General features: G+C 31.7%; 1 protein-coding gene across 2 annotated transcripts; it reads left to right on the top strand.

Annotated features, from left to right (window-relative positions):
* The first annotated feature begins 3,639 nt into the window (after positions 1-3,639).
* LOC107914917 (probable ribosome biogenesis protein RLP24) lies at positions 3,640-5,961 on the top strand. Of its 2 annotated transcripts, none has more exons than XM_016843971.2 (5): positions 3,640-3,949; positions 4,574-4,686; positions 5,126-5,239; positions 5,340-5,476; positions 5,569-5,961. In XM_016843971.2, exons 2-5 carry the CDS (start codon positions 4,606-4,608, stop codon positions 5,741-5,743), a joined length of 507 nt encoding a protein of 168 aa, XP_016699460.1. In that variant the 5' UTR covers positions 3,640-3,949; positions 4,574-4,605; the 3' UTR covers positions 5,744-5,961. The 2 variants fall into 2 exon arrangements, with proteins under 2 accessions (XP_016699460.1, XP_040958481.1); XM_041102547.1 differs by having other exon boundaries at positions 3,828-4,007.
* Positions 5,962-10,109: the final 4,148 nt, after the last annotated feature.

Genomic DNA, 10,109 nt, shown 5'->3' with positions numbered 1-10,109 from the left:
TTCCTCAACGAAATTTTTATAGTCTAAGTGTGCTTTTAGTGTTTTGTCCTTTACGATGGACCCTAAGAAGCATATTAGAACTGATGCCTCCTCTTCAAATCCCTCTAGTGGAGCTCGATCGTCATTTAATGAGTGTTTTCATTCCAAATCGGAATGAGAACGATTCAATAAGAATTTTGCATCTAAACAAGTTTGGGAGTCTAGGAATCTAGATTTTGTCATGTTAGAATGCATCAATTTTTCTTATCTTCCAATTTTTCGTGGTTGGGGTTGGATTGATTTCTTACAAATTTCCTCGCCAACTTACATTAATCTTGTTCGAGCTTTTTACTCAAATGGCAAACTCGAACATAATGAGTCTGACGATACCGTCATTGCTATAACATCTTTTTTAATAAACACCCCGATCACCTTACTTTAGATGATTTTGGAAAATTTCTTCATTTGCCTTCTGAAGGCAAATCCAATGAAAAAAGAGCCTACAACTCTACTCTTTATATTGAGTCTGGACATGCATCTGAACTCAATCTCCATGATCGTGTTCTCCATCTTATCATTACTTGGAATTTTGGTCCTATAAAAAAACATGACATGCTTCGCTTCATCGATTATTGGTGGATTGATTCCATTCAATTTGATAGGTGTCCTAACCTCGCTCTTATAATTTTCAATGACATAACTAAGGGTATCGGGAATGCGATGTCTACAAACATTACCCTTCCCCATGGCACTTTTTTGTTATACATTTTTAGGCAGCTAGGAATCAACACAAATGGAGACACCCCTATTACTTCAAATCAACCTATTAGTTATGGAGCCCTTCACCATTCTAGTTACCATTTTGATGCTGACTCCAGAAAATGGATAAAGAGTGGACTACTTGTAGCACGTGAAGACAACGATGCCAAAGGCACTTTTGAGGATGTTTCGGCACCGGAGCATGTTCCTTCTCCCTAGCATGTTCCTCCATCGGTTGCTCTATCTAAGGCTGCCCATTCTTCTTTCGACGTCAATGTTGTCATCCTTGATGCTCTTCACTCCTTGAGTAATGATCTTTAGGGATTTAGAGATGAGTTTAACACTAGGCTTTCGTTGTTAGAGATGCAAATGGCATCACTTGTAGCTCATTATCCTTCAAACCTTCTATTTTCTCCTAGTAATGACTATTAGTATAGTTATTGCATCTTTATGATATTTTTCATGACATTTGCACTTCTAGTTTATTTATTTCCTATAACTATGTTATATTGAACCTTAATGCTTAATTGGTATTTTAAGATACTTTGATGATTACTTTGCAAATGTTAGTTCACCTGTTCTTTATTTTTTTAACTTTTATTCTTGAACTAACCATTTTTTTCTTCTAAGCTTTATTTGATTTTTGTAATTTTTGTATATAACAAAAATGGGGAGGAAAGAAAGGTAAATTGTTAATTTTGATTCATTAATGTTTGATATTGTGCTTAATTAATATTATGCAAATTATGTAAATTTAATGACCATTCTTTTCTAAGTAAAAATGAATGTCAAATTTTTTCATAAATTCTACTAAGCCTTAAATTGAAAATAACTTTTATAAAGGGGAGCAATTTATTCAAAAACAAATTTATCAAATGTTTTGTTATATCAAAAAGGGAGAGATTGTTATACCAAGATTTATTTGATAATATGTTTTGATATAACAAATTAAAATATTTCTAAATAAAAGTTAAAGTTGAACAAAAATGGCAAAAATTGTATCTTCAAATGAAGTCTAAGAGATAAAATTCTGAACCTATTACTTTGAACTCTTAGAAAAAATTTTGAATCAACCTTTAAATCAAGTTAAAATGGTTTCAATCAAGTTAGAATTTTTCAATCAAAGTTAAATTGTTTTTAAAACAAGTCAGTATAGCTCTAGGCCAAAAAGTATAAAGTATTGATAGTTTCCAAAATATCAATACCCCTCCAAAAATCAGTACCAAATTCACATTTTGTTTCTCAAACAATTCAGCTAAGTATCGATCCAGTATCGATATTTTTTATATGGTATCGATAAAAGTCCATTGGTATCGATATCTTTAGCTCTAATCGTCATTGAATTTTGCATTTAGTGTTAGGCAGTAAAATGGTTTCCGAAAAATGTTTTCATTGTTTTACGGTGTTTGTTTGGTGGAAAATGAATTCCTACAGGAAAACATTCTCCAAAGCACGGGTAAATCTAATGCTTTCATTTTGGAAAGTGTCTTACTGATTTTATTCCTGTAAGACATTTTCCTTTCCTTTAAGTCTCATCACAATGATTAAATAATCGTTCTCCCTTCCTCTATGTCCATCAGCCTTCGCCTCTCCTCTTCATCTCTATCCATTGGCCTCACCTCCTTGTCTGTACCTTGTCATCTCTATTGGTTGACCATCGTCCTTACCAAGTCTACATTTTGAAGAAACCCAAAAAATTTGGCTTTCCAGTCCTATCAAGGTATATCACTATCTTCTCATTAAGGTTGCTTCATTCAAAATGAGTTTGTTTAATTTTTAAGTGAATTTACTGAATTTTAGAAAAGTTGTAAAAAACCAATCTAGTTATTTTTTTTAATTGAAGAGGAATTTCACAACAATTTTACTATAGATTAATTTGTAATTTTATTATTTTTAAAGGGATTAAACTGAAATCTTTCATTTTTAATGAGGTAAGGCCCGTGCCAAATCTCCTAGCTTCTCCTTCGTCCTTAATATATATAAATATAATAAAAATTAAATATTCAACTGTATTTAATCTATTTTTTTTTACAATTTTATATATTACAAATTCGACTAAGAGACTTAATATTCGATATTGATTTATAAAGCTTATGAATATGAACCAAAGAATACTTTCATTACCTAAAGACATCCCCTTGTTGGACGTGTCTATGCCTTTTGCTACTTTTTTGAGATTATATAAAAATGGTCAAATTTCAATTTGGGTCTTTGTACTATGTCCAAGTTTGAAAATCAATATTTATATTTTAATTTTTTTATACAATTTTGTTTCTCAATTTTTATAATGTCATTAGTTAATTTAAATGCTTTGTTCTAATTAAAATACTAATACTGTTTTTTTCAAAAAAATTTAATACCGTTAAAATTCCCTATAGATTCAAATACATTATAATGTCATTTGTTACATGACTATCAAGTGAGAGTTTTTTTTTTAATTTCAAAATCTCACACCATTAAATTCAATAAAAATTTTAAAGTATTAATAATTCAATTTGAATTTTTAAATTAAAAAAATGAAAATAAAAATATATGAAGTAAAATTTAAGTTTACAAAAAAAGTATTAGAAATATTTTAAAATTCAAATTTGAAAACTATACAAATTATATTAATATTATAGGCTATTTCATACTAATATAATGTAAAACACTTATTACCGATTAAGCTGATTTCTTTTTGTTTTCTAATCTTATATCCCAAACCATAACACAACCTTGACTTAAACTCCTTAAATAGGGCTAATTCCAAATTTCATCTCTCGACATTACAAAACTAAGAAATTAGTCCTTACATTTTAATATAAATTAAAATTTAATCCTTGTTCTTTACGAAGATTGAAAAATAGTCCCTCTCCCTTAGTTTGTAAGAATTTGATCCTCATACTTTATGAAAATTGATAAATTAATCCAGTTGTTGGCAAACAAGTAAACTTAAACTACTTTTTTTGCTAATTAACTTCTCAATTTTCGTAAGTACGAGAACCAAATCCTAAAAAATTAAAACAAAATGCTAATTTTAATTTTTCTAAAGTTGAGGGATGAATTCAAAATTAAACCTGAAATTATACCATAAAAGTTTTTCCCTAAAATTTCCTTTAAAAATCCCCGACCCATTCAATCTCTTCTCTCTCCATACGTCCCCGCCGCCGCCGCCTCCTTCTTCAGTCCCTGGTTCAAGCCCTCTCTTGACGCGACCAGGAAATCGAGTGAAGTAATTTTTGAAACCCTAAATTATCTTGAAGATTTCTACTTCTATAGTGAGATTTTGAGTTAATAGCCTTCTGCCTCTGCATCACTTCAATATATTTGATTTTCTGTTTTCGATCCTACTGCTTGTTACTCTTTGTGTCTTACTTTATTGAGGAGATTTTTTAAAGCTATCTGTTTAGCACGGCGTTACGCTGCCTTATGCGGCCGCGATCCGCTGTTATTGATGTGAAATTTGTTCACACCACTATTGAGGTCTTTAGTAGTGGTGGATGGTGCCGCCGCGACATGGCTAATTCAACGCAATCTGACCCTTGGAAACAGGGATTGAAACTTAGAATTTACTTTTTTTAATAAGTAATTTTGATTCACTTGGGTAAAATAATTAGGTCGAATTTCTTTATTAGGGTTTTTATGTCTCGTCTATGCTTGATAATTTCTGACGAATAAACTTGAAAACCTGATGAATTGAATGTACGGAAGTATCATATGCTTCAGGTTATACATGATTCTCTTTTCATGCTAATGTCAACTTATGCAATTTAAGATTGTGATACCCCCTTAAATTTTGCTAATTAGTCTCTTTATGAAATGATTTCTGATATTGTCAATGTTATTTTCTGTTTAGGAAATTGTGTTTTGTTAGTTAATTTAAGAAGAATGAGATTAGAGAAGTGCTGGTTTTGTTCCTCCACTGTATACCCGGGGCATGGTATTCAATTTGTTCGCAACGATGCCAAGGTAGGAGTTTCTTTCTTACTTTTACATGTATTCAAAGGTTATATTACTTTATTGCTCTTAAAGGTTCTTCGCTTTTGTTTGTTTCTATTTAGTTATTATCCATATTGGCTTATCATGCTACACATTTGGTTTGATTCTATGGAGTTGGCCTTTGGTTTGTCGGACTTCTGGAAGAAGTCGCCTTTCTGTCTTTCTCATCCATTTTTTAGTTACTCTCGTTGCAGTATTTTTCTTTTTTGTTGCATTTCTCTATGTAGTGGCCTAAAATTTGATACTTTGTATGTGTTTATGCTTGGCAGTGTTGAGATACATGCAGTTTTCAGCAACATTTATGCCAGATTGAGGGCATCAATTAAAATAATTTATAGTACTATGTTTCCTACATGTCATTCGTGCTGTTTGCATTGATTTTAATTTCTGATGGTCCAAACATTTGCAGATTTTCCGTTTCTGTAGATCGAAATGCCACAAGAACTTCAAGATGAAGAGGAATCCCCGTAAAGTAAAATGGACCAAGGCCTATAGGCGTTTGCATGGAAAGGACATGACACAGGTGATAGACCTAAGGCATTGATTTTGGACTTTTTATTGCATTATTACAATGCTTATACCAAAACACTGCATGATTTCTATTTCTTTTCTTTTTGCACCAGGATTCAACATTTGAGTTTGAGAGAAAACGTAATAGGCCGGAGAGATATGATAGAAACCTTGCAGAGAATACTCTGAAGGCCATTAAAAAGATTGATAAAATCAGATCAGACAGGGCATCTGACCACATCAAAAACAGGTTGGTTTGTGGTGCTTTCAGTTCCCATTGAAAGATATTATAACATGCACTTTAGTAAATAATAACCCTTCCATTTTTAAATCTTTTTCCAGGCTTAAGACAGGCAAAGTCCAGAGGCAGAAAGAAGCAAGGAAGCAATTGGAGCAGGGCATTCACTTGGTCAAAGCTCCGCTCGCACTTGCACAAGATTCATCTCTTTGTCTTCCAAAAATCAAAGTCAATGTGTCCCAAGCACAGACAGAAGAGAATCAGCCCATGGAAGAGTGAAATTGGTTCTGCTGTTCCTCGGCTTGGTATTTTTGTCCACCAAAATCTTATGCATGCAACTCGTGGCTTAAGTTATCAAGAGGTTTTTTATGTTGTGTCTAGCGGTCCAGAATTTTGATTAGCATGTTCAAATGTTATTGTTTTGAGTAGCATATTTTGTAGTCACTAATTATGGAAAAGTCATTAAATATGGATTATCTTTGTTTTTCCCTTTTAAATGTGGTGTTGAATATCTAGACTGATCGTCTTCCTCCAATATAATTGTTTGTCTGGGGTTTGGACATCGGTGATAATTTTTGCATTCCTATGCATTACCCCCTTTCATTGATACTGGTCTTGGAAAGTAGTAACAACAGATTCGAGTGATAAAAGTGGTGTTGACTCAGGAGGTGCCATACTTGGCATAACATAGAGAGTAATTCATGTTTAAAGGGAAGTTCCTCAATGTTTTTGTTTTTGTTTTGGGTAAATTATATCACTAGTCACGTGTTTTTGTTTTTGGTCACTAAACTATAAAAAATTGTAATTTTGTCACTAACGTTTTCAATTGTTTTTGTTTTAGTCACTTTCTGCTAAATTGTTAATAGAAATAATCACGTGGTCTTTTATAATTGGTATTGTTATAGAATACCTCACAACTCGAAATCTGACCTGGCCTTGTGACTTGGAATTAGACCTTTACCTGACACCCGTGTAATCTCACGAGGTGGACATGAATGTGTATCGAGGTGAAATGTCAGTCCCTTGCAAGGAAGACATGTGCGAGGCGAGACATGTGAGTGCATATGATGATACCTAGGTGCGAATCCTATTAGACACGTCTTTGATACATGTTAAATAGGGGCGTAGCTAGGGAGTTGGTAGGGGCTTTGGCCCCCTAAAATGGAAATTTTTCTATTTAGACTCTTAAAAATTTTAATTAATAAAGATAAAATTACATTTTAAGCCCCTAAAAATGATAAAATTTTGATTTAATTTTTTAAAATTATAAAAATATAGGTTATTAAAATGGTGGAACTGTAAATTTTTTCTATCGTCAAATTTACTTAATTTTGGTCTCCTAACAAAATTTTTTAGTTTCGCCCTTAGTGTCGTGTTGTCGTGAGTTATATGCATGACATCTATCTATCTCCCAAACATGTCGCATCAAGGAACTATGTCTTCTAAAAAAATAAAAAAAAACCATCTCCAAGTGGGGGAGGCAGAAATAAATCGCAACAAATATAATAATATTTTTAGTTTTCAACATTTGCACATTTTATCAGTTTTGTTTTAATTTTAAATAATTCAATAAATTAAACTCTTAAAATTTTATAAATTTTACCGATTTGGTTTCCAAGCATATATTCATCATAAATAAGAATTATAAATATTTTAATACTAAAAAATATATCGATTTGGTCAACCTTAGTGTTTCCCATATCCTCCTTCCTTTCTTCAATACAAGAATGAGACTCTATAATAAATAATTGAAAATTTATGATTAAAAATTGTTGTTGTTTATATTAAAAATCAATAAATTCTTCGGTACTGATTTTAAAAATGTATATTTAAATAGCAATTTAGAATTTATCAGGCTGATATGACCAAAGAAAGCAAGATTGAATACTTAAACCATTTCCTTGAATATGTCTATACTTGGCCCCACCTGATATTTCCTCCACAGAAGTTTTGAGATGTTTTCAGTGGGTTTTATTTACATGGTAGTTTATAAATTCTAATAGAAATTATACACAACGTGATAATTGGACCTGTTCAAAAGTCGACTATTCTGTCTGGCCCAACCTGATTTAGGTTTGGGATTAAACAAATATTTTTATATTTCTATCATACTCAAATTCAATCTAAATAATAAAAAAACATTTTGAAATTAAAATTTAAGTTTAAAAATATATAAAATGGTAATTAAAAATATTTTTTTAATATTTTTTTAAATTTTCAATAGTAAAACAGGTTTTTTTAGGAGAACCGGCCAAAAAATGAGCTTGAGCTTGGGCTTGAAAAATATTTTAGAACTAGTATTCGGCTCGACCCCTAGATACCTCTAGTCATAATCATTGATCTATATAAATTAACAAATTATTCACTTTAAATTTTAAATATTAATAATAAAAACATGTTTTACAATTAGAGATTATTAGAGTGTGCTTGAGCACCACAAAGTAATTGGAAGATCATAAGATTCCCATCGAGGCTTGAGGACAAGCGGAAAAGGGACGAAGTTGAGTTTGTAAGTTTTCTGAATCTATTTAAGTATCTTAATGTTAATTTTCCCTTATTGGACTTAACTGAAAAATTTTTTAAGTATGCTAAGTTTTTAAAAGAAATTATGTCTAAGTATAGGAAATTAAAGAAAGGGGAACAAATTAACATTAATGCCTACTACAGTGCCATAATCACTAAGAAAATACCCCCAAAATTAAAAGAATGGGGTAGCTTTACAATTCTCATAGAGATAGGGGATATGAATTTTAGTAAGGCCCTATGCAATTTAGGTGTCAATATTGATTTAATGCCACTATCCACCTATAGAAACCTCTAATTAAGGAAGCTGAAAAATACGTCGATAACACTGTGATTGGCCGATAGGTCTTTGGTACACCTAAAAAGTGTACTAGAAGATGTATTGGTCAAGGTGAGGCAATTTATTGTTCCAATGGATTTTGTTGTTCTCGACTTTGAGGAAGATCACGAGATTCTCATTGAAAGCGGAAGTATTTAAAAGTGATAATCCCTCCAAGTATGAGGAATTCGAAAGTTACTTAGGGGATAACTATAATTTATTATCTTTTCGAACCACTAACAGCCTTGATCGAAGGTATGCTTGTAGTTCCATGTGTACAGATACTCAGGATTGTTCGAAGGAGACAGGCAAGTGGAAAGACTCAGGTTGGCATGGAGACCACTAGACTTATTATAACGGACGAGCTCGAGAAAAGAAGTCAAAAAGAGGACTTAATGGGCTATCGGATTAATCTGTCAGCAACACTTAATAATTTTTTATCATTGAACTTCATTAAATTGTGTAAATTTTGGATGCTTAATTTTCGTATTTTTAAACTCATTTTAGTTATTATGTAGGAGTAGGATATAGTAAGAGGCGAAGTATGTTTATTATTGAGGTTATTCTATTAATGTGAGTAGGTAAAAATTGAGTGTCTGTTAGTACGTCACCCTGAGAAATGTAAACTTTTCAAAAACAGAGCTGGAGTTGGGCATTAGGTCAGCAATGTCGCAACATTGTACTTTAAAACAAATTATGATTTTTCAGGGGAAATGTCGAGACATCGAACTCCAGTGTCGCGGCATGGAACTTCGAAACAAAACCTGAAACTTCAAGAGATGAATCTCACGACAATGAGAACTGATGTCGCGACATCAAAAAACTGACCCAGTGATGCGACCCAACACTTAAGCCCTAAAACCCATCGGTTTCTAAGCCAAAAACCTAGGTATAAAATGTACTTAACCTTATTTAGCCCTTTAAAACATATTTTTAACTTCTAAACTCTCCCAAAACCCTCTCCCCAACGATTTTCCTTCGTGACTACTGCCATTGTTTTTGTTTTTCTGCTGTAAATTTTTTTTGTTCTTCTTGCTTTGTTTCTTCTCCTTTTGCAGGTACTAAAGCATTCAAGTTCCACAACAACGATCTTTCAGCATTCTCAAAGATATCGACAAACAATGTTAAGGGTTCCAAACTTTATTTGTTAATATTTTTGGGATTGTTGTTAGATTTTTTAGGTTAAGATTGCTTGGTTAGAAATTCGGTTGAATCGGGTATTTGGAAACATTTTAATATGGCACCAAAGAAATCGAGAAAAACCAAAAGCACAAAGCAATTAGTGGATTTCAATTACGAACGTTTTGCACATCAAGACGTTGAAAAATATTTTCTCAACATCCAAGGTAAAACTTTTACACAATAAAGGAGTTTTGATCCATCGATAACTCTATGCAATGACTTATGCAAATTAGCTCAATATCACAGGTAGGGGTGAGCAAAACTCAATTCGGTTCGAAAAAATAAAAAAAAATTAAATTTCGAGTTAATTGAATCAAGTTATTCGATTTATTCGAGTCAACTCAAATAAGTAATTTGGGTTTTGTGTTCGAATTGAGTTGAATTTTACAATTCGAATAACTCAAATAATTCGAATAACATGTTGGTGTAAACACCCTTTTTGGTCCATATCAAGTTTTAAAATGAGCAAATTAGTCTTTCTCTTAACAAAAATTACAAAATAATTCAAAAGAATTTTCAAAAATCTAAAATAAAATATTTATAAAAATTCCAAATTTTATATTTTTTAAAAAATTCTAAAAAAATATAAAGAAAGTTAAAAATTAAAAATTTTCTAGGATA

This window comes from Gossypium hirsutum, chromosome D10, assembly GCF_007990345.1.
Source record: "Gossypium hirsutum isolate 1008001.06 chromosome D10, Gossypium_hirsutum_v2.1, whole genome shotgun sequence".
Taxonomy (NCBI): domain Eukaryota; kingdom Viridiplantae; phylum Streptophyta; class Magnoliopsida; order Malvales; family Malvaceae; genus Gossypium; species Gossypium hirsutum.
The sequence above is the reverse complement of the archived record's forward strand: the minus strand, read 5'-3'. Positions and strand labels throughout refer to the sequence as shown.

Coding starts and splice junctions, on each gene's coding strand:
- LOC107914917 (XM_016843971.2), top strand. CDS start 4,606: ATGAGATTAGAGAAGTGCTGGTTTTGTTCCTCCACTGTATACCCGGGG. Junction 5,240..5,339: donor ATGGAAAGGACATGACACAG/GTGATAGACCTA, acceptor TTTTTGCACCAG/GATTCAACATTTGAGTTTGA. Junction 5,477..5,568: donor TCTGACCACATCAAAAACAG/GTTGGTTTGTGG, acceptor ATCTTTTTCCAG/GCTTAAGACAGGCAAAGTCC.